Genomic DNA, 22,127 nt, shown 5'->3' with positions numbered 1-22,127 from the left:
ATGTGGTATGCTAATGGATGAATGTCAGGTCAACATGGTTTGTTGTCATTCACATTCAGGCGTCGGTATTGCAGTCAGTGACGTTTATGCGTTTATACGCGGCATTTTCGGAACCATATTGGGCCGATCATGATCATCCTCAACAACGTATATATAGCGGTATCATTACAAACATGAAGATATGTATGGACGTAGGTCTGATTACCTGGCAAATGCAGCATGATGCTATGCATGGTATACATCCGCCACGCTCTGCAACATACAGTATGAGTTGACACAAAAGATTACAGCTTATACAACCTCTTCCTCATCCCATAAGAACCTGATCGTCCCCTCGTTCTTCCCCATCCCTTCAACAGCTTCATCCCCCCCATTGCCATTTTCGTTGACACTCTCAGACCCAGCAGGTGCCCATCCAACATGCGCAGGTGGTCCACCAGGTCTCCTATTTCTCAACTCTATTTTCAATTCGGTCAATGTCTGCGATGTCCAATAGAGGGGTAATGGGAATTCTGTAGGCGATGAGGTAGAAGTATTTGATGTTTGGGATGAAGAAGGGTTCGGTTCCTTCGGTGAGACCGGAGAAGGAGTATGTGCGCTAGGTAGAGTGTCGGGGAGTGAGGAGAGGATGGTCGTGTATAGGTCTATCAGGTGGTGTGCGATATCTGTGTAGTGTGATTAGCTGTATGTTCTACCTGGTCGAATGGGGTCAGCTCACCATCTATATGACCTGCCGTAGCTGAGTATTCCGTTTCCCATGCTCCGCACCGCCCTAGCAAATCTACCACTTGAGGGGCAGAGTGCACCCCGTTGGACGTGATAGTTCCATTCGATGGTAATTTCGTCGTCTCTGACAATAATAGCGAAGCTGTATATATCGATCCTAGAGCAATGATATGCGGAGGGAAAGACAAAGGCGCCTGAGTACGATGACTAAAATACAGTACGATACCCATCAGCCGAGTCTTTACGATACTTATCTGTGATGATACGTCTAACTTACCAATCCACAGCCACTCTCCAAGCATTCTGACACAAGTCCTTGCCCACTATATGATCAAGCCATCAGCACGAACGATCGTTTTCCAAGGAAGAAAAATCAACCCACAACCCAATTTCTTCCCTATCTTTATAACCCCCCTCAAACCAGTTTCCACCCCAAACTTAAACCCCATAGTTTCCAATACCAACCTTTCAATGGCCAATACCTTCTTTCTCTCATGTTCTAGCCCATTCGCCTCGGCGGTAGCTATATCCACTGTTCCTTTTCTCACTAGATTTGGATATCGAATAGGGAAAGAAGCAAGGATGATATCTCGTGGTTTCTTGATTGTATCGTGTAGTTTGGATGACACGTATAATGTTGAGAGTGCAGTCTCCTATTGCCACCATCTTTCATAAGCTATATTCCTGGGTACACAGGGAGACTATGAGACTTACGATATAGTTGAATTCCTTATAGGAAAAGAAGAGATGGAATCGCATATGAAGCGTCTGAGCAGTAGCTATTGTCCTTCTCGGACTATGTGTTACACAAAGCCAGAGTATAAGCTGTGTTTCCTTGTGAAGTGAATAAAGGCGATCCAACTTACAATCCACATCGTACACCCACAGCATCAATGAACCCACAAGCCTGCTGCCTCACTTTCTCTTCTCTTGATACGCTCAATTTCCCTCGTTGTTTCGCGGATAGCTTCTCCACTTCGAGAGGGGTGAAGTAGGGCTTGAAGTGCTTCACGTGGGCTTTGGATGATGAAGCTGCCATGGTGGGTTATCGTCCTGGCTTATGTTGAGCTCTTGCTGTTGTTGCTGATGGAGAGGAGGGAAGAAGACCTATGGGTAGGATGTTGCATCTTCAACTCAACCTTTCATCGAGGTGTGATGTTGAAGTGGGGAAGTGCTTACGTAACACAGTCGGTGAGAGCAAAAAAGTTAGATGCAGCTTGACTTCTCTGTGAGGACCGAATAGACATCTCTCAACTCCCTTCACTTATACCCATACACAACTACCCCAAGATCATCTCAGCGCTGAGGTTCATCAGCGAACTCATCCAAGATCAAACCCTTCGTCCGCCAACCTCTGAGGGGTCTACCTCGTTCAACCGGAATAACTCGACCTTCACCCCTGATTTCCACAATGCCAAAATCACCTTCCATACCTCCTCTGCCTCTCAATGGGTTATTCCCCATCGCCAAACCCTCTGGGCCTAGTTCGTAAGTATCTCTATAACTAGCCCTTACCTTCTTTTACTCTAGTGAAATAACGACGGAATACAGTGAGCTAAGGCTAACAAAGTGATTGACTCGCAGCATGAAAGTGATAGATTCAATTACATCGCTCTTACTAGATTCTAAATTATTCGATGATCCCGAGAAACGGAAACATGCGAGATACCAGAAGAACAAAAAGAAGAATACGACTCATTTGGGGCTGAAGATTGGTCAAGGGGGAACTTTGGATCCGCTGGCTGATGGTGTATTAGGTTAGCTCATCAAGGTGATCCACCTTTTGGTAGGGACAGCAAGCAGCTGACTTGAATGTGGTAGTCATCGGTGTGAATCGAGGTACGAAGCATTTGAATAGGTTCTTGGAATGCACCAAGGTAAATGATCCAGCTGGTCCAAGGAGACCTTCGCTCTTCGTCCTCTAGCTGATTTGAACGACCTGATAGGAATACGAAAGTATTGGTCTTCTCGGATGCATAACCACTTCTATGGATTCTGATGATCCGGTATTATCGACGTCGTCCTGGGAACATGTCACGAGGGAAGATATAGAGAAAGTGCTGGATAGGTTCAGAGGAGAGATAGATCAGGTGCCTCCGATGTAAGTACCCTCATACTATCTCTCCATCCATTCTCCTCTTCTTGCTTATAGCGGAGAATGTCCGTTGATATCACGCTAATATTTTTCATCTCATAGCTTCTCAGCACTGAAGATGGACGGTAAACCTCTCTATGAATACGCCCGAGAATCCAAACCCCTTCCACGACCCATCCCCACACGTAAATGCCAAGTATCCATCGAATTAGTAGATTTCAAACCTGCATCCGTGACCCCAGGAGATGGGGGACACGAGTACAAATGGCCCACCAAACGACTCTCAGAGGATGAGAAGAAGGTATTTAGGAAATTGACCGACATAGTCTCTCAAGCCGGTACGGAGTCATCCTCGAAAGCAAAGAAGGAAGTATCAGAGGAAGATGCGTTTAATGGTGCAGGGGATGTACCGGTAGCTCAAGTCCAGACGACGAAGGAGAAAGTGGACAAAGAATCTTTTGTGCCGGATTTGGAAAAACCCGATTACCCTGAGATATCACCCATCAACGGTTTACGACCACCCACATTCACTGTCAGGATGACGGTATCGAGCGGGACGTATGTGAGGTCTATCGTGCATGATATTGGAGTTGCGCTTGGATGTGGAGCACATGTGGTCAAGCTCACGAGAACGAGGCAGGGGGAGTTCTCGTTATATGGCGATGAGAAGGCTTTGTCGGCCAAGCCTACCTCGGTCGAAGTGAAGGGGGAATCTGAAGTGGCCAGTCAGCTTGAAGAGGATGTTCCCGGACCTACGAACAGCTCGATCCCCTGGCCAGTGTGGGAACGAGCCATCGCCGAGCGAGAGCAGACGATCCAGTCTGAGAAACAGGAAAAGGAAGAGGCTATCATGTCGGGGATGAGCGCCGAAGAGATCCACACGAATTATTCCCCCGAAGCTATCAGGCAGAGGAGGTATGATAGTGGGTTGAGAGAGTGGGAAATCGAGATGCTGAGGCGGTTCGTTAATGTGCCTGTACCGACTAATGGAGGGCATGGACCTGAACATGGGAAGAAGGTGTATTAGGTGGATGAGTGGAAGCGCAGTGTGTGATAGGATATTGTTTGGCATTGATATTTCATATGTTTCATGTGTAATTACAACAATTGTCTACCTTTTGCCTAACGGTAGAATATGCACTTCTTTAGCTACTCTGAATTGGACGGTGTCTACCTCCCATCCGCCTTTGGGTTGTCTCTCTAATATTGCATCCTCGAACTTGGTGTTGATGCGTTTGACTAGATCGTCTAAGAATGGTGTGAACTTTGACTTGAATTCAGTAGTTGAGGAATCCCTTGGGGTGGTCGGGAGATTAGGCGTATCATAATCATCGACATCCCCAGCTATTGTACCGTCGCACTCTCCAGAAGTAGGTTGGAGCAGCGTCCATCCAAACGAGGTATGGAATTCCGGGTTCTCATGATATTTCGGGAAATGGTTAACCTCAAGTAAAGGATGAATGACTTTATCCAATATACTTTCCAGCTACGCAAACGCAAAACACATAATCAGCTTTACAACTCCATTTGGTTTAGAGGTAAGTCATAAGCTCACCTCCTTGGCACCTGCTCCAACACGTAGCGCAACAAATGCCCTCCCACCACTACCTTCCTCACCCCCTTCCAAGCGATTATAATAGACCTTGATTTCACTTGCAAAGCTCAACCTGAACTTGTCCCCTGTCCTCAGTCGATCGGTGAGAGCGTTGCGGAAAGGGATGATCTGGTGGCGTCGCAGAGGTAGGGGATGGGTTAGAGAGATGTGCAGGGAGGATAAGAGGGAGTGCATGGTATGAGTCGGCAGTTCGTCTTGAATCGCTTTGAGCACTTCTTCGAGAATCATTCGCAGACCAGTGGGAATGCTTACTGGGTCATATCATAAGCTTAGTACACGGAAGCAAGTGAATGGGACAGCTCACAAGAAAGATAGACATGGGTGTTGTACTCTCCATCTACGTATGGTCGCGTGCGTCTTCGACCCTGGTGTAGTGATGGATCGTCTTTGGGTGCTATCGTTCACGATTGAAAGTCAGCTGGGGGCAGACGTTGCATATGAGTTAGCTGAACATACCTGTTTCGAAAGTATCAGGAAGGGAAGGTAAGGTTCTTTGTCTATGAACCCCACATGGTGGAGTCAGCGAGAGAGATCCCAAAGCAAGCTAGAGTTCCGCATATGAATGAGACATACCTCTTCATGGGACGAACGATCATTTCATCTGATTCTGACCTTTTTTGGTCCTTGGGTTTGGTTCTCCCATTACTGATAATTTGTCGATCTTCATGCTCTTGATCTGGATCTGGATCCGAGTCGGAAGACGAATCGTATTCTACCAGAGGCATTGATTGAATGCTATATCATACTGTAGGCAAGATAAGATAAGAAGGGAGGAAGAGAAAGAAAGAAAGGAAAAGACTTCGGTTGTCAGATTCGAGAAAACCGAGCTCGATAAGGATTTTTGAGATCTCTTGACATCGACTTTTTTGGATCTCTACAACTCGACTTTGTCTGTGCTCTTCTCTTCTATTCGGCTGCAGCGTCATCTCCGACTAGTATCAAACCCTCGGAGGAAGAGTCAAGGTGACTTGATCAAATTCATCGTCCAAGAAGAGATCAAGGAAGACCTCCAAGATGTATTGGTACATCTCCTTCCTCCGTCCACCGCCCGTGTCCATAACATCTCAAACGAAAGAGGTAGTGATAACACCTCAGATAGCCAATGATCTACGAACAGAGTGAGTGAGTGTCCTACTTCTATACGTATCTTGTGAATACGATGTATCATAGCGATCATTCATTTGCTTATGCATATACGACCGCCCAAAATGGATCGATGCTAATGTTTCATTCTAGATTGCGTTACAACCCCACGACAATCCATTACACCTGGCAACGTCTCTCTCCCACTCTCTCCCCCTCAACCTCCCCCAAGGAATTGACCATCTTCATACCTCCTCAAAGTACATACAAACCTATCGCTGTACCTCTGCCTAGTAATGTACAGATAGGTGAATCTTGGAGGCTAGGATTATTCTCCCCTCCTACTGAAAAGGGAGAAGGTGCAGGTCCATCGTCGAGTTTGTTGGGATTATGCGAGGATGAGGTCGATGTGATAGGAGTATGGAGCGAGGGAATCAACATTGTACGGTCTGAGGTGACTTCCACAGCGGGGGTGGTGAAGGGCGTCAATGGAAAATCCTCGAGACACAAGGAGAAGGAGAAGGAGAACAGCAGGGATGGTAAGAATGGTAAAAGCAAGGGGAAGGAGAAGGAGAAGGAGAAAGATGATGGGCCGAAACAAGGACGAATCACTCGGGATTTCACTTTACCCCGACATCAAGTCTTGGAAAGCCAACAGGGGACGGAACAGGAGATGTTGAGGATAATTGAACAGACCAGTTTTGATCTAGACAAGGTGGGTATTCCGCCCTTCTTACCTAACTGCTATATGCTGTTTAAGACCTCTCTCTCATATTTTCAATTTCGTAAACTGCTTAAAATTCATATACATGGCGGCAATGCTGATCAGCTGTATTGTGAAATAGAAAATATGGGATTCGGGTCTAGCTTTATCCTCATGGTTCTGGAAATACTTGCCTTCAACTTCCGATCTCGACGGAAAATCCGATGAATTGGTTCGAAAGGTCTTTGATCTGTTGAGGCAGGAGGATGATCTAGATATACTAGAGATAGGTATGTGTTTTCCCTTGACTCTCATCTGCTCAATTACCTCTCCAATTGGGGGTATAGAAGCTGACACAGCTCGTCTACCATTGATATAGGGAGCGGCACAGGTCTCGTATCCATCGCTTTAGCCTTGGCTATCCAGCGGTATCTGCCAGATTCCAAACGGAATATAATAGCTACTGATCTAGGTATGTCCTGTCATGATCACCCTCTAACAACGTAGTAACGTAGCTTATCCCCACGACAGACACAGCTATACCTCTGATGAACGAGAACTTATCGTTCAATTCCTTACTTTCATCTTCCTCGTCGAACGCACAGGTCAACGCAAAGGTGTTGGACTGGGATCAACCCCTACCATCCTGGGTATCCTCCAACCCACCAGAATTGATCGTGTAAGTGCTTTCTCCTCCGCCCCATCCACACGACCTGATCAGAGTATATCTATGTGTTCGAACGCTGATCTCATACCTACACAGCGCCGCAGACGTCACATACAATACCTCAGCTTTCCCCTCCCTCCTACGCACTCTCACATCTCTCCTTGCCCCTTCACCAGCGAAGAAACCCCCAATATTGATACTAGCGTACAAACAACGTGATCCGTCTGAGAGAGATCTATGGACGATGTTGCAGGAGAAAGGTGTAAGCCTGAGATTGGTAGATAAGGTAGTGGGTGTGGAGAGGGATCAGGGCGAAACTGAAATTTGGATTGGGAGGATGATATAGATGTATATGCAAGAAATAACACAGTTGATACTACCAGTATAGATAAATGCATACAACCCATAAATCGTTAAATAAGTATCTTCTCTGATCGATGATATCTCTACTCCAGTCCCAGCTAGTTCACATAAACCAACTTAACTTGGTAAATGCTATTTCTAAGTACTAATGTATCCATCCCATCTCATTTCATCCCAGTCAACCAATAATACCCTTCTCCCAACTACCACCATCATCCAAACTCATGTTCACGTCTCAAGTCGTTAACTTGGTGGATCAACACCCTAACTCCCATTCAACCTAATCTCATCCACCATTAAAGGCCCCAACCCCACCCCATTGATATTAATCCCCTCAAACACCCCATCTTTACCCAAACTGAAACTCTGCTCGTCTATCCCATTCAGCTGGTGTTGTCTGGGACCCGCATGGATATCATATTTGAGAACTAGTATCCCCTGATCAACGAGGAAATCAAATATCTTGCCTGACTTGTTGACGTCGATTTTCAACATCCTCCTTGCATCTCGTCTCTTCAGACAGCCACTGCGTCTTGCGTTCTCTCGGACGTATAGTTCTTTGATGGCGAGGTAGGGTTTGGGGAGGACTCTGAGTGAAGAGCAGAGGAGCTGTTCGTCGTGTGACAAGAGGTCTAACGATGCGGCGTTGGCTAGGTTGAGAGGGGTTGCTATAGCAAAAAAAGACATATCAATCAGTACAATGACATTCCATGATACACCTTGTCATGAGTGTATGAAGGGGGATAGTTCACTCACGAGGCTTCCTGCCCACACTTGTAGGAATGACTCGAGGTGTGGGTTCCCGACTCTTCGGATCTCCGCCAGGTGGCGGTGTACCCATTCCACCATGTAGGAAACGATGTTGTCCTGCGTTTATACGTGCTCCTGAGACCGTAACTTCAGGTCGATCGCGCTGTACGAGGGGTCGATATCCAGCCTACATAATGATTTCAGATGTAAGCTTGTTGTCTTGTGATGCGTTGAAAAGAACGAGCTCACCCTAGCAGCTTTAGCATTATCATAAGCCTCTGCTTCAGCATTGGTCGTTATGCCCATACGTCGATATTCCTGCAATTCTGTTATACGCTTTCGAAGATTTTGCTCATCTACAGACCCATCAGTCAGTTGCTATCTCACGTACAAGTTGGCGAACAACTCACAGATCAAACCCTCAATGAGCACTTCAAAGTCCTGAGCAGTCTGGAATTTGGCAAACACCTTATACCGCTGAATGAGCTCTCTCTCCTCCTTCGGTCGTTTACGCTCGGCTGCTTGGATCTGCAATAGCAACTTGGTTAGCCAATGATGCCAGATCGAGAGAGAAGCAGTCTTTTCTTAAGGTGGTACATCCGTCATCCCGTCGGTATTTGAGCTGTGTGTCACGGAATCACAAGCTCCTTATAGTAGGACAGCACTCACCTTCTTATGTTCCGTCAAAGCCCTATCAAACAGAATCTCCTTCGCATCCATCCTCTTATCCAACTTCGAAAAGTAAATATCCAACATCGCCAACTTGACTTCCAACTCATCCTCGTCCTCTATATCAGGCAACGGTGGACCCTTGGCTTTCCCCTTTCCTTTAACATCTTTCACAGGCGACGATGACGGTCCAGCAACAGGTTGATCCTCTGTACCATCACCCTCAGGTTCAGGTTTCACTTTCACTTCCTCGCCCTCTTCTTCCTTTGCTTCCGCATCCCCGTCTTCTTCCTCCTCCTCTTCTGGCGGTCTGGTAATCTTAGCTTCGGGTTGGGCATCACCACCGTACTTGAAGACCAGGCCAAACTCCATATCCTTCACTGCCATCTCAGCTTCGTTATCTACTTCATGTTCGAACTCTAATCGGCCGGGCATAAATCCTGCTACTTCGTGATTCGTTGGTGCGGAGACTAAGGGAGCTGCGTTGGGTGGTGGTAGAGCTATAAGTAAAGTATTAGACATTAGCATCCTCGAAAATTGACCTGTGATGGAAAAGGTTGAGACAACTTACCATGGGGTTTGCGCATCTCTTCTATCCTAGCTTTCTTTCTAGCTTGGAACTCGTCGGGATCGACATTGAAATTTTTGTCCATTGGCTATACAGGTTCCAAGTAACATGAGTATCTGATCTTGGGGAAAAGCTTATCATCCACACTCACAGGCATGAAAGGTCTCCGCCTCTTCCTCTCCCCTTCCTCAAATCCATCAAGCTCCATCTCATCCCTCAGTTCCTGCTCCTCTTTCATCCCTACACCAAGGTAAACTTCCAAGTAATGCTTCTCACATTCCTCTTTCGTCCTCGTCCCCACATGCTGAGCTACTTCCAACCAATTGCCTAATCCATTCGATATCAGTCCTGAGACGAGCAGGAGTTCTTCATCCGCTCCCCAGTCTGGTGAGAATATAGGCTGGGAGTGTTGTTCCTGCACGATGAGGTTTCGAATCAGCAGCTATCGCAGACGACTTTCGGCATTTCTGATCTTCGGAGGTTGTTGATTGTTTACTCACCACTACCTTGTAATCGTGCCACGCTTTATGCCGCAGACCTTCTTTACCCTCACAAAAACAACTTGGACATAGATCTACCTCCTCACATTCTTTCATTGCGCATTTTATACGGACCGTATGGGTTATGTCAACGTGACCTGAGGCAAAGGCACATATTAGCAAGTTGTCTGAAAATCGTCGAGGATACTTCAGGTCAAAGACCAAGAGAGGAAGAGGAAAAGAATGTGGTTGATTCGACACAGACGTTACTCACAGAAATCGCAAGTATACTTGATCCCGGGTTCAGTTACTTTCCACAGAATACAAAGTCAGCTCGTCATCTCGGTCCACCGCGATAGCTAGCTCACCTGGCCTCTCGTCCGACTGAGCATCATTCCGTGCTCTCCTCTGAGTGACAGTCATCCTGTAACTCTACTGATCGTGTGAGTGGGGTGGGAGAAGGAGGGGGTAGAGAAGGGAGGAAGAAGGAAGAACGACAAGGGGAGGAGTGTATTCTATGCTTTACTCCTCCCTTGATGTCAGTGAATGATATCCTCGCTTGTAGTAATCTCTATCTTGTTTGGACTTATATGAGAGGTTGTTGCTGTTGACAACGGTTGATCCCGGAAGTGGAGGTGGATATCTGATAAAACAACAACAAACCGCACGAAGTCGCGTGTTGTGCTAAAGGGAATAAACTGTTCTACCAGTCCAATGCTATGTACGGTGGTATAGCTATTGCTATCGCAATGTTGAGAATGGTCGTATGTTGTCTTGTATGCAGAGTGAAGGTTGGTATGCTATTGATGACCAGTCGTAATGTTGATGATGTTGTGACGATATCCGAAAAAAGGTTGAAATGTCGCGACTCTCCGGTTGATTTAAGGGTAATTCAGTGTAATTGATATGCAGCGTACACCGTGCAGTGGCGAGGGGACAAAGCGGGGTATCTGCTGGACTGAACTCCTTTGTGATTGATGCTTGTGTCTATTCTTCTACCGGTGAGCTCGACATGGTTGCTATAGGTGTCGATGAATGGTGGTATAGATGGCTTAGTAGTATGCAGTTGCAGTGATGACGAGAAGGATGAGTGCAGGATGAGGGATGTTGCCGAGTGTAAGGTGAATTGAATATTCAGGGTCACAACAAAAGGTAGGTAGACAGAGAGGTGAACTCGTACTCGTATGGTGGAACAACATGACATCGATACTATCACTCTAGCTGGCTGATCCGGACGGAAATATAACCCACTTTAACATATCACCGTTTGTGGCATCTACTTCATCGTTATTACGCCGAGAACCGGTCCGATAACCCAATACTCCTCCACTTTACTCATATGCATCACCTCACTCAACATCACATAATCCCATCTCCCATATATACCCCATACAGTACATATATCATCTTACCCACAAAAGAATGATCAAACCCCCTTCATCGCTCGTTCGCAAATCCATTCACACAATGTCAAAATCATACGACACAGTCATAATCGGAGCAGGATGGTCAGGAGCCGTAGCTGCCAAACAACTATCTTCAGCGGGACATTCAGTCTTGGTGTTAGAAGCTAGAGATAGGATAGGAGGGAGGGCTAGAACATGGTCCGATAAAGATAAGAACACGATTGATCTGGGATGTAGTTGGATACATGGCTACAAGGAAGGTAATCCTGCCAAAGGACTTGCTCAGGATTTGGGGATCAAAGCGATTTTGCCAAAAGCTGCTGAAGGGGTTGTTTATGGTCCTGATGGTGGGTATTTTACCACCAGAACTTGAACCGTACACAACGTGCAAGTCGTAATGCAATCTCAATTAACGCGTGTCATGATTTCCAGGTCCCCTCTTATCCTCCCAAGCTGCCTCTCTCCGCTCATCCCTCTCCTCAGCCCAAGCATCAACCAAGCTCCCCCACCCCTCGCCTCCCTCGACCGCCTCATTAGCCTCGGCCCTCTTCTCCCCCTCCTCCCCGCTGTTCTCCACCTCATCCGCACCATCATCAGACCCATCAACCACCAACGTCAGTTCAACATCCCCTGCCAACCCTTCCGAATCTACTCCAAGCTCGATTACGTCAGTAGATGAAACCTTGGCAGAAGGTCTCGCTCGAACACTCGAAATACCCCTCGGTCTCAAACTCGAAAAGGCCTCACTAAAATGGTCAGGATGGGAAAGTACCACTTCGTTCGCAGGGTCTGACGCAGCCCCAGAAGGGGGATATCAATCTTTCGTTGAGAAAGTCTTGAAATCCTCCGATACAGTCGAGATCAAGCTCAATCAAAAAGTTAGCGGAATCAAAGAGACCAGTGATGGTGTCGAGGTGAACACTTCAAAAGGGGAGAAATATACTGGTAGGACCGTGATCTCCACTATACCATTGGGTGTACTTAAGACTCTCCCTTCGTCATTCTTCGAACCAGGCTTACCCCAAAAACTCCAAGGTATAATCAAGGGCACGAACGTCGGAACATTAGAGAAGTTGTTAGTCAAGTATGATAAACCCTGGTGGCCCAACTATGAAAACACAGGATCATACACTTTCCTACCCACCTCCTCTACGACAGAGTTGAACGAAACCTCAACCTTAGACGAGATTTTCAACGCCTCATCACTAGTCACAGCGAACTTCGCGTCCATCTCCTCTACTCTTTCCTCCCCACAGCCTATCCTCCTTACATACCTCTCTGAAACTCCCGCCAAACTCTTACTCGCACATCCCAAACAAGACGTCATACAAGCGTTCCATCAATTCTTAGTGAAGAGGTTGAATCCCTCAGGTGAAGTTGATGAACCTGTAGATGGAGAATTGACGGATTGGTTGAAGGATGAATATTCCCTCGGGGCCACTACGACCCCCACAATAATCAGCGAGAATGACGAGCGAAGTCCGATGGATTTCAAGGAATTGGGCAGACCGATTTGGAGTGGGAAGTTGGGATTCGCGGGGGAACATACTGAGATGGAACATCGCGGGTCGGTTGCGGGGGCTATTGTTAGTGGGTTGAGGGAGGCGGACAGGGTGGGAAGGTTGTTGGATTTGTCTAAGGAGTAGTCAAGTGTCTTATAGCAACGAGAAGATAGAGGGTAAATAGATTTTGTATATTTTGGATGAAGTGCCTAATATATCAATCTTTCGAATGATGCAGGCGGTTGTACTTGCGGTTACTGAGTAAAAGTTCACTCAAGCGGGAGCTTTAACGAAAAATTCACTTGAGTGTACTTGAATCGACCGTCATATCACTATCACGGAAGCCGCGATATCGCTGGTCTGTTTTCGTTTGAGAGAGAGCATGTAGTATGCATTTGAAGAATTCTAAATACACTACAAACTCCGTTGAGCTAACCGAGCTTAGGCGGCAATGGTAACTTCAACTTCAACTCCGGGTTCGAGGGAGATGGAGGTCTATACGGATGTAAAAGCAAAACGACGTCAGCGAGAGTTCACCAAGTGATGGAAGGTATGGTCGATCCCAATAGCGAAACTCACGATTTGCTTGACGACGTCAGCGGAGGAGTTGAGGTCGATCAATCGCTTGTGGATTCTCATCTCGTATCGATCCCAGGTCTTGGAACCTTCACCACAGGGGCTACGGAGGATTAACAAACGATGTCAGCATTGAACGACTGCTATGGATGAATCGAGGACGACTAAACTTACGATTTCCTGGTGGTGTGCTTCAAGACCTTGGTGGGGAGTCTGACGGGACCTTTAACCTTGAGGTCTCTGTCCTTGGCTCGGTTGATGAGGTCGGTGGAGACTGAGGGGATAGAATGAGATTAGCAAGGTGTTGTCTAGATGACATGCAAGTCCTCATTCATCCTATTCCCATATTCCTCTTCGTGATTCTTTCTATCATGAAACCACGAACGTCCATCTAGCCTAGTTCTTGATTATCCAAATCATCCCTTCCTCCCTCCCTCTTCACCCCTCTCGCTGCAAAGCCCTACCGCCAAACTCAATCCCAAACTCACATTTCTCCAAAGGCTTAACATTCCTAGAAGTCAAGGTGATCCTGATCTTGTGGATCTTGGCGGCACCGGCACCACCGGTCTTTTCGAGATCATCTTTGAATTCGGCCATCTTGTCGGTTATGAGTTGCTAAACAGCGACTTGTCTACTGTGATAGGTCTGTGAGGGGAGTAGATAGCGGTGACTGCTTGGGGAGAAGGAAAGGAGAAAGGTAAAATGTTGATGAATTTGATGATTTCGAGCATGTGGATGGTGGACGGTGGACGCTGGTGGATTTTTTCGTTAATTCGGGGTTAGGCGGTGTTTTATTGGTTCAACTTGCCTTTGAATCACTTGTCATGGGTGTGGCGTTTCTGCGGTTCACTGACACGTGCGAAAGGAATGGTCGATTTGATTCCGTCTTCGTTGTTGAGATTTTTGGGAGGAAGATGTTGTTGAGAAAGTTGAGAGATAGGGTTCATGTCGCTGCTTGTTATCGATAACATCAAGCAAATATACTATATACATCTCCCTTGACCCTCTTGAAACCCTCCCCAAACGAATCACATCAAATAAGAATATCAAAATGGTCAGACTGATAACGCATAACATGTTGGCATGTCACGTCAGTGAGTATTACCGATCATTCCTCATTCGCATCAACCGGTGGATATGAAGCTGATTATCATCCATCATCTTTTCCTTTTCGTCTCCCGCTTTTTACTCTATCGATCATCAATCCTCAATCCTCAATCCTCAACCATCAATCTATCATGATCACAAAATGTGTATACTATCGCAGAAAACTGCACAAAAGACAACTTCCCTTTATCATTCTCCGATGTCGAGCTAGTCGTCCGTCCCGCACCTGAGAATTTGGAGTTCATACAGAGGTTCTTACCGAAATTGGATTGGAGTGCTTTGGTAGATACCGCCAGATCTGTGAGTGGGATCTGTCTTTCACCCCCAAAATCTCATCAATCTAGATGGTGGAGTACTGGAGATGTGGTGAAACGCAAAAGGAAAGAAGAAGAAATGGATAGCGATTGGGGAATACCAGTATTATTCGTATTACTTAGAGTGCAGAGGGAAGATCATGTTATGAGAGAGTCGAGAATATAGCTCTCAAGGATACATGCTAATCGGTCTGTCCCCGTACAGCTCGGCGATGAGAGTCTACCCGAACAGATGCCTGATCAATGGACCGAAGAGCAGCTCAAAGCATTACATCATGTATTGATGGAGGTGCGTTACCTCTATCCTACAAATATCAAATGCGATTACGTCCTTGAGCGTGCAAAATGCTAATTTATCGATTGAACTTCAGCTCCACGTAGAAGAAGGTAATATGACGTGTAGAGGGTGCGGGCACGTATATCCCATTTCGAACGGTATACCCAATATGTTATTGGCAGAGCACGAGGTGGGAAGATAGGTCAGCTCTCTCTGAGTAGTAATGCGTCGGACCAAGAGGGCAAGTCTGGGATAGGAGCGGGGAACTCCCTCCGATTGGATCATGCCCCTTCATATCTATATGTTGTACACAATATTTTCATCACTTTTGGTAATTCATGCATTATCATATCCATGCAAATGAGTCAATACAAATTGAATGTATGCAAAAACGACTAATCCAAGCGAGCAAAACGGCCTGAATCCCTCTTCCACTCCCAACTATCCATTACACTGCAAAGCAATCACCTCCACCCATTCCCCCTACCGTCAAACCCATGTTGAGGATACCCCTGAGGCAGCGGCGCACGACCCTGCTGTTGAGGTGGAGGGGGAGGTGCACCATACCCCTGTGCAGGTGGGCCATATTGGTTCTGGTTCTGGCTTGGTGCGCCGTATCCTTGAGGTGGCCCATACCCCTGCCCTTGGACTTGTCCACTTGAAGGTCCAGGTCCAGGTGGTTGATTGTATCCTCCTGCAGCGCCGGGTGGTGCATATCCACTGAACTGGACCTGATTCTGATTTTGATTCTGACTTTGACTGCCATAGGATTGAAGCGGCGGTGGTCCGCCATATCCACTTTGTGCTTGTGCTTGTCCTCCTCCGTATCCTTGAGGTGGTCCATACCCTCCTGGGGCTCCATTCTGATTATATCCACCAGGCGCAGCCGATCCACCACCATATCCTCCCTGTCCACCTGCTCCGCCTCCAGGTCCATTGTTGAACCCGTTCCCAGTTCCATTTCCACCTCGTTGTCCACCATACCTCCCACCTCCTCCAGCACTTCCTCCACCACGTCTGTTATCGCCACCCCTTCTATTTCCCGCATCAAACCCACCCTCGCCCATGTTATTCTGCCTTAACATATCTCCTTGAGAAGGCAATGGTGCTCTTCCTCTCCCTCCTCCTGCCATACCAGGTGGTGGTCCATTCTGATCCATATGCGGTATATTCAAGGGACTGGTAGTAGTCGAACTCTCCCTGTTGTTCGTATATGCTCCCAGACCAGGTAAACCGGTCCCTGAGAGGAAAGGAGGTTCAGGTGTGTTTGATCCACTTCCATTCGCGGCTATACCGACTCCTGGTCCGACCTTGGCATTGACAGCTGCGACGAGGTTAGATAACCCCGGTAATCCAACTTCACCCTCTTTCTCCTTCTCAACCCCGGAAGTAGTAGTGGTAGTAGCCATACCTCCCCATCCCGCGTCCTTCTCCTCGAACTTTGCATTCATCGCTCGTTCTTCGCCGAGATGCCATCGATCTTTCTCGTGTCCCCCTGCTGGTCTTGCTCTCTGCCAAAACCTGGCGGTGAAATCTTTAGAACCTGAACATAGGAGGTGTCCCAGGGGGTGATACGATAGGGAGAATACTGCGTCTTCATGCGCGGATGCGAGGGAGGTGATGGGTTCGGATGGGGTTGGGGATGTGAGTGAATAATGGTTGATGGTTCCTGCTGAGTCGCCGGAGGTGAATAGGGAGTGGTGGATTGGGTGCCATTCTAGGCCTATACCATTGGAGATAGCGATTAGCAAAAGAACATTCAAGAGTTGTGTAAAGTTTGGTAAGACTAGGTTTTCTGGATAGTACATCGTATGAGGTCACTTGTTGAGGAGATACTCACAGTTGATCTCCTTCGTGTGCCCTTTCATAGCTTCCAACTCCCTGAACGTCCTTATATCGAATAATCTGATTACCGCATCTCCTCCGGCTGTAGCTACTAGATGACCTTCTGGACTCCATACACATGTGTTTATGGTAGATTTGTGGGAGTGTCTAAGCCGCACGAAGAAGTCAGTCTCTGTCACACGAGCACTGTAACGTTGAGTGCTTGACATAAGATGACTCACAATGTACTTAGATCTTTGCCCGTTCGTGGATCCCAGAACTTGACCAGCATATCTTTACTTCCACTAACTATGAGTCCCTTGGTGGGATGCCAATCTACGCATCTTACGTCCCATCCGTGGCCTATAGCGTATAGGTCAGTCAGTATCATTCAATGGATCGCCTCCATCTCGGCAACGATTATGTCGAGTGTGAAGACAAAGTTCTTCATGAGACACGGAATGATGAGCAACTCACCACTCAAAACCTTCTCCTCCCTCGCCTCCCTATAACTCCAAATCTTGACCAACCCATCATCCCCGCCACTCACGAATCTCTCGTCATTAGGACTCCAACTGACCCCATGACACGCTTCCCTGTGGCCCTGGAATCCATGGATATTCGTCAGGTGCGGAGTAAAATACTTGATCATACCCAATTTATCGGTGGATACTAGTGCCTGACCGTTGTGGGAGTAGGTGAACGAACGGATACTATCATCGTGTACTTGGGTGATGGACTCGTAGTTGAAGGATGCTCCGTTCCAGAGGGTGAATTGGCCTTTGTCATTGCCTGTTAGTAGACGACGGGCGTCTGGGGTCCACTGCAACGAGGTAGACATACTTCAGCTGGATATTCGCGAAGATGCACACTGCTAGTAAGGAAACCTGGCTTACCTGCACTACTCTGGTCGGAGACCTCTCCTTGTTAATAGATGTATGTACCCATTGATCGCATATCGATGTAGACGGGTTCAGTCTAAGCGCTACGGGGGGTAATAACTATTCCAATGTACGTTAGCTTAGATCGAACACAGATACTTGAGCAGCTCACATTGACTATATCTGACGGGTTCGGATGTATAGCAGGTCTATAATCTTTGATCCCCTTCATCTTTGTCAACTGTACATCATGCATATAGACTAAGTCAGCTCCAACAAACCTGGCTGGAATTGTAGAAGTATGACAAACCCACCATTCTCCACTTTATCACCCCACCCTGATAATCCACCGCTCGCCTAGGTTTGATCTTCCTCTTCCTATCGTCCCCACCCTGTCTAGTCACTGCAGCTTGATACGCAGCCTGTTCGTGCACCTCCTCATTATCTGGATGAAGTGGTTCCAAGTATTTAGTCGGTGCCCAGGTGTCTTGTCCGCGTGATCTCGATGGACCTGCTATGGAGTTTGTTGATACCATTTCCGTGGGCTAAAACTTGCTCTTTTTCCCTCTCAGATGTGTGTATGCGTTCTTGTCCTTCCTATAGGCTATATATGCATGACAATGATGATGTGGTATATGATGGATATAACAAAGTACAAGGAAGAGAGTTGGATGGACCGGGAAATAACCTGTCATGGTGTAAAACGCCGTTATATATGTTTAGCGTGTAATTAGTGCAAGTGCCACGTTTAGCTTGTGTGTGTATGTTTTTGCAAATTTGACTTGTACACTCGAGTATACACACTTTCAATGTATAAATACAGCAGTAGCATACAACATCAACATCCTCTTCCTCGTCTCAACAACATCAACATCTCAGGATTACATACGGTCCACCTACCTTCTCATCCAATATCGCTACCTATATCATTGACCTTTCTACCATCTCCTATCAGACGCGGATTATCAAGCAGGATGTATCAATAAGACGGTTTACAAATCAACTCAACTCAACTTGTCGCTCTTTAGCAATAAATCAACTTATAAACAAATTCGCCTCCCTTCTCTTAAGCATACAACAAACGTATCACAACTGGGTGATAGATCAGCATCATCCAGCTCCTGTCACTCATCCAATTAGTTTTGACTACTTAAATCAACTGATTGGATTATAGTGGGATCGTAAACGACAATGGTGTACGATCCTATCAGAGACTGCGAGGTACCCTCCCCCTCGGTGGTGAAGAATGATCCCTTCAAATACCCCACACCACCATCGGCATATGGAGGAGGACCTTACGACAGGGATAGGGATGAAGTGACGTCCAATGGAGGAAGACCTTCCTTGACCCAGCATTCCTCGTCATACTCCCCCCCACCACCCGCAGGACCAGGACCCAGCAGTTTAAGAGGATTATTGAACGATGCTCCCGCGCCAGTATCGCGGAGAGGCAGTGAGAGAACACCGTCGGTATCATCTATACCTGAAGAAGGGGATGAGGGATCATCAAGACCGCATATCCATCGATTGCTGAATAACTCTTCCACCCAGCCTATTTCCAAAACAAACTCAAATTCCTCTTTACCTAGATCTTCTCCCTCAAACCCCTCTCCCGGATCAAGATCACACATGTTAGATCCCAATGGATTTTTGACACCTGCTACACCCGCCTCTGCCTATCCTAGATCAAGGTCAACCACATCCAGATCACCTCACCCACCTACGCAGATGAGCCCTCAGAGAGCATCTGTACCTCTCCCTTTACAGCAGAGTCATGAATCAGGATATCCACCACAGTACGGTGAACCATCTCAGATCCATCGAAGGGAATCATTAGTATCGGCACAAAGACCAATGTTACCTCCTCAACAACCTATACACCAACAGGAGATGTACGCTTACGAACAACGTACACCCGGAGGAGGGCCATACCAATCTTTACCTATGCGTTCACCTTCCATCTCAGTCTCGCCACGGAGTCAACATCAATCATTACCTTACACCTCCTCCAGACCAGGTTCAGCGTCCAGTGCATCCCATCCATTCGGCTATCAATCTCAGCCTCAATCGCATCCCGCTGTGATATCCCCTACGACCTCTACCCGGAGGTTATCGGAGGATCAACCTAGACCCACTTCCTCAAGCTCAGCAAGCGCCCGACGATATACCGACCCATCCACTCAGATTCCTACACCGTCACGTAGGTCCAGTCAGACATCGGCCACTGGATATCCTGCCCCCCGACTCACACCTATACGATCACCTTCACCTATAGTCAGAGGAATATCATATAACCCAAATAGGATGAGCGCACCTGGGAATGTGACCAGACCGATCGAGGCGGATGAGCTAGCATATTACAGGAGTCTTTCTCAGCAGAACAACCCCTTGAGGAAACGAAAGGCGAAGAAACCATTACCATCTTGGTCTGGACCTTCTCCTGGACCCAGATCGAGCTTCCCAAATGAGGATGGCACCTCGTATTTTCCTCCGCAGAATGAAGACTACGCGATGAGGTATAATAGATCGCAGAGTTATGTGGACGATAGAGCTTCGATCGGACGACATCCCTCTGTCACCCCTACGCCTGGATCAGCTTATGGAGGAAATCACGGCTCATCTGCTGCGTATCCCCCTGCGTTTGAGGATCCTTTGGCTACTCCCGGCGGTCCACCCAGGGGAGGGACGTTGACTAGAGGGAGGAGACCTACGGGTAATGGAGCGGAGAATCAGAATCACCTGAAGAGACCTATGGACAGGGATGAGGACGAATATGCAGGACATGATTTACAGAGAAGGAAGGTTAGTGAGAGGCAGTATATAGGGAATAACGCGGCTGTAGCGGATCATTGTGAGTTTATCGTTCCCCTCAGCTTGACCTGGCGGAAGTTTTTCGATAGTTCATCCAGCTGACAAATGCATTGATTTCATAGATAACTCCAGGCCAGAAGTGGGAGTTGAAGGAAGAGAATTCTCACCTATAATAGGATTGAAGAAATTTAATAATTGGATCAAGTCCGTGTTAATTGGGAAATTCGCCCATAGACCTCAGGGGAAGATATTGGATATAGGGTGTGGAAAAGGTGGGGATCTGAATAAGTGGAAACAGGCTAGAATCATGTTATACGTTGGATTGGGTGGGTCCGATGGTTTCCTATTACCCAGTCACCTATGAGATATCACCCTCTTTCACCTCTCCAAATGTGTATAAATTGGAAAGGAATTTAGCTGATTGACTCTTTTTTGAAAACAGACCTCGCTGAGACCTCAGTTCAACAAGCTGCGGAGAGATATCAGAGGATGCAAGGTCGATTCGATGGATTCTTCTTCGCCTATGATTGTTTTTCTGTCAGTGCATCCGTCTCTCTAGTGATATATGTATGCGCTTTTGCAGTATGGGCTGACTTCACGTATGATATGGTAGAAACCCCTCGGTGATATCTTACCTGAACAACTCCAGCAGAAGGACCTCTACGATAACGTCACCATGCAATTCTGTATGCACTACGCATTCGAATCTGCTTCAAAAGTTAGGATGATGATTGAGAATGTATCGAGGTATTTGCGTAAAGGAGGGATATTCATTGGTACGATACCAAACGCGGATCTGTTGTTGTGAGTAAGAGCTTCTTTGTGAGAGTTCGCTCACAGGCCAGGGCCCCTTGGATTGTTGGGTAGCTGATATTCCCCTACCTTCAGATCAAAGCTCAACGAGTTACCCGAGGATGACGAAGAGCTGCGATTCGGCAATTCATGTTACTACGTTCAGTTCTCTGAGAGGAAACATAAGGGTATATATGGACATCAGTATAGGTTTTTCCTTATGGATGCGGTCGAGGACGTTCCGGAGTATATAGTAGATTGGGAGAACTTTGTATCGTGAGTTGACCTTCTTCCCAACCCCCTCTGTCCGTTGATACTGTTTTGATGTATGATGCACGTTGCTGATCTCACGATCCAATCCAGCCTCGCCATGGAATACCGACTCCGTCTGATATACAAGAAACCGTTCCATGATATCCTTCAGGAGGAGAAGGGGTCTCGTGATTTCGGTCCATTGTTGGGTAAGATGGGGGTCGTCAATGATCAGGGGGAGAGTTCGATGGATGAAGATCAATGGGAAGCTGCGAGTGAGTACAGTATATCTATTTGCGTGTAGATTCGATAGCTGATATTGGGATATGATAGATCTGTATATGGGATTCGCATTTGAGAAGATATAGGTATGGTGTGAACACAAATTCGCCAAACGCAGTCTGGTCTGTCATAACCGGCAGTAACATGGACAAATACGAGTGTCATGTGTAAAGCAGTACTTAGGAATATGTGGGGAAGGTTCATGTTTATCTGATTATACATATCTATCATTTACGTTGTATATTCTTTGACGATACTGTACAGTTCAGATATCAGATATCAGATCTATCATACGATGGCAGGAGAGGAGGATGAGGATGGTGTCATGTAAACGAGGGAAGTTGGACATGTGAAGAAAGATGAGGATGCATCATATAACATATCC

At 46.9% G+C, this 22,127-nt stretch overlaps 10 protein-coding genes across 10 annotated transcripts; 5 read left to right on the top strand and 5 right to left on the bottom strand.

The window, feature by feature from the left end:
• Window positions 1–291: 291 nt before the first annotated feature.
• Window positions 292–1,765, bottom strand: I302_102023 (uncharacterized protein; the record flags this gene model as incomplete). The annotated part of the gene is made up of 6 exons (XM_019187403.1): window positions 292–665; window positions 719–933; window positions 1,004–1,049; window positions 1,109–1,379; window positions 1,441–1,522; window positions 1,593–1,765. 6 exons carry the CDS (start codon window positions 1,763–1,765, stop codon window positions 292–294), a joined length of 1,161 nt encoding a protein of 386 aa, XP_019050281.1.
• Window positions 1,766–2,137: 372 nt separating this feature from the next.
• Window positions 2,138–3,848, top strand: I302_102022 (tRNA pseudouridine(55) synthase; the record flags this gene model as incomplete). Its single annotated transcript, XM_019187402.1, has 5 exons — window positions 2,138–2,214; window positions 2,311–2,483; window positions 2,548–2,603; window positions 2,673–2,827; window positions 2,924–3,848. 5 exons carry the CDS (start codon window positions 2,138–2,140, stop codon window positions 3,846–3,848), a joined length of 1,386 nt encoding a protein of 461 aa, XP_019050280.1.
• Window positions 3,849–3,932: 84 nt separating this feature from the next.
• On the bottom strand, window positions 3,933–5,161 carry I302_102021 (uncharacterized protein; the record flags this gene model as incomplete). Its single annotated transcript, XM_019187401.1, has 5 exons — window positions 3,933–4,307; window positions 4,377–4,687; window positions 4,741–4,830; window positions 4,893–4,933; window positions 5,010–5,161. The coding sequence occupies 5 exons, from the start codon at window positions 5,159–5,161 to the stop codon at window positions 3,933–3,935; spliced, it is 969 nt and encodes a 322-aa protein (XP_019050279.1).
• A 289-nt stretch (window positions 5,162–5,450) lies between these two features.
• I302_102020 (uncharacterized protein) lies at window positions 5,451–7,235 on the top strand (the record flags this gene model as incomplete). The annotated part of the gene is made up of 6 exons (XM_065869404.1): window positions 5,451–5,554; window positions 5,673–6,234; window positions 6,365–6,512; window positions 6,602–6,694; window positions 6,754–6,901; window positions 6,986–7,235. 6 exons carry the CDS (start codon window positions 5,451–5,453, stop codon window positions 7,233–7,235), a joined length of 1,305 nt encoding a protein of 434 aa, XP_065725476.1.
• Window positions 7,236–7,516: 281 nt separating this feature from the next.
• On the bottom strand, window positions 7,517–10,141 carry I302_102019 (uncharacterized protein; the record flags this gene model as incomplete). The annotated part of the gene is made up of 10 exons (XM_065869403.1): window positions 7,517–7,920; window positions 8,009–8,189; window positions 8,252–8,358; window positions 8,413–8,530; window positions 8,672–9,171; window positions 9,243–9,327; window positions 9,391–9,654; window positions 9,740–9,876; window positions 9,993–10,028; window positions 10,087–10,141. The coding sequence occupies 10 exons, from the start codon at window positions 10,139–10,141 to the stop codon at window positions 7,517–7,519; spliced, it is 1,887 nt and encodes a 628-aa protein (XP_065725475.1).
• A 1,044-nt stretch (window positions 10,142–11,185) lies between these two features.
• On the top strand, window positions 11,186–12,770 carry I302_102018 (uncharacterized protein; the record flags this gene model as incomplete). Its single annotated transcript, XM_019187398.1, has 2 exons — window positions 11,186–11,471; window positions 11,557–12,770. The coding sequence occupies 2 exons, from the start codon at window positions 11,186–11,188 to the stop codon at window positions 12,768–12,770; spliced, it is 1,500 nt and encodes a 499-aa protein (XP_019050276.1).
• A 297-nt stretch (window positions 12,771–13,067) lies between these two features.
• I302_102017 (40S ribosomal protein uS10) lies at window positions 13,068–13,799 on the bottom strand (the record flags this gene model as incomplete). Its single annotated transcript, XM_019187397.1, has 4 exons — window positions 13,068–13,121; window positions 13,206–13,305; window positions 13,377–13,476; window positions 13,691–13,799. The coding sequence occupies 4 exons, from the start codon at window positions 13,797–13,799 to the stop codon at window positions 13,068–13,070; spliced, it is 363 nt and encodes a 120-aa protein (XP_019050275.1).
• A 454-nt stretch (window positions 13,800–14,253) lies between these two features.
• Window positions 14,254–15,102, top strand: I302_102016 (uncharacterized protein; the record flags this gene model as incomplete). The annotated part of the gene is made up of 4 exons (XM_019187396.2): window positions 14,254–14,296; window positions 14,470–14,609; window positions 14,829–14,912; window positions 14,995–15,102. 4 exons carry the CDS (start codon window positions 14,254–14,256, stop codon window positions 15,100–15,102), a joined length of 375 nt encoding a protein of 124 aa, XP_019050274.2.
• A 262-nt stretch (window positions 15,103–15,364) lies between these two features.
• I302_102015 (uncharacterized protein) lies at window positions 15,365–18,141 on the bottom strand (the record flags this gene model as incomplete). The annotated part of the gene is made up of 7 exons (XM_019187395.1): window positions 15,365–16,623; window positions 16,741–16,892; window positions 16,967–17,087; window positions 17,202–17,547; window positions 17,621–17,725; window positions 17,778–17,846; window positions 17,920–18,141. The coding sequence occupies 7 exons, from the start codon at window positions 18,139–18,141 to the stop codon at window positions 15,365–15,367; spliced, it is 2,274 nt and encodes a 757-aa protein (XP_019050273.1).
• Window positions 18,142–18,796: 655 nt separating this feature from the next.
• Window positions 18,797–21,828, top strand: I302_102014 (uncharacterized protein; the record flags this gene model as incomplete). Its single annotated transcript, XM_019187394.1, has 7 exons — window positions 18,797–20,456; window positions 20,539–20,742; window positions 20,859–20,953; window positions 21,030–21,220; window positions 21,305–21,484; window positions 21,572–21,735; window positions 21,794–21,828. The coding sequence occupies 7 exons, from the start codon at window positions 18,797–18,799 to the stop codon at window positions 21,826–21,828; spliced, it is 2,529 nt and encodes an 842-aa protein (XP_019050272.1).
• Window positions 21,829–22,127: the final 299 nt, after the last annotated feature.

Source organism: Kwoniella bestiolae, chromosome 1 (assembly GCF_000512585.2).
Source record: "Kwoniella bestiolae CBS 10118 chromosome 1, complete sequence".
Lineage (NCBI taxonomy): Eukaryota > Fungi > Basidiomycota > Tremellomycetes > Tremellales > Cryptococcaceae > Kwoniella > Kwoniella bestiolae.
This window is presented reverse-complemented; position numbering and strand designations above follow the sequence as displayed.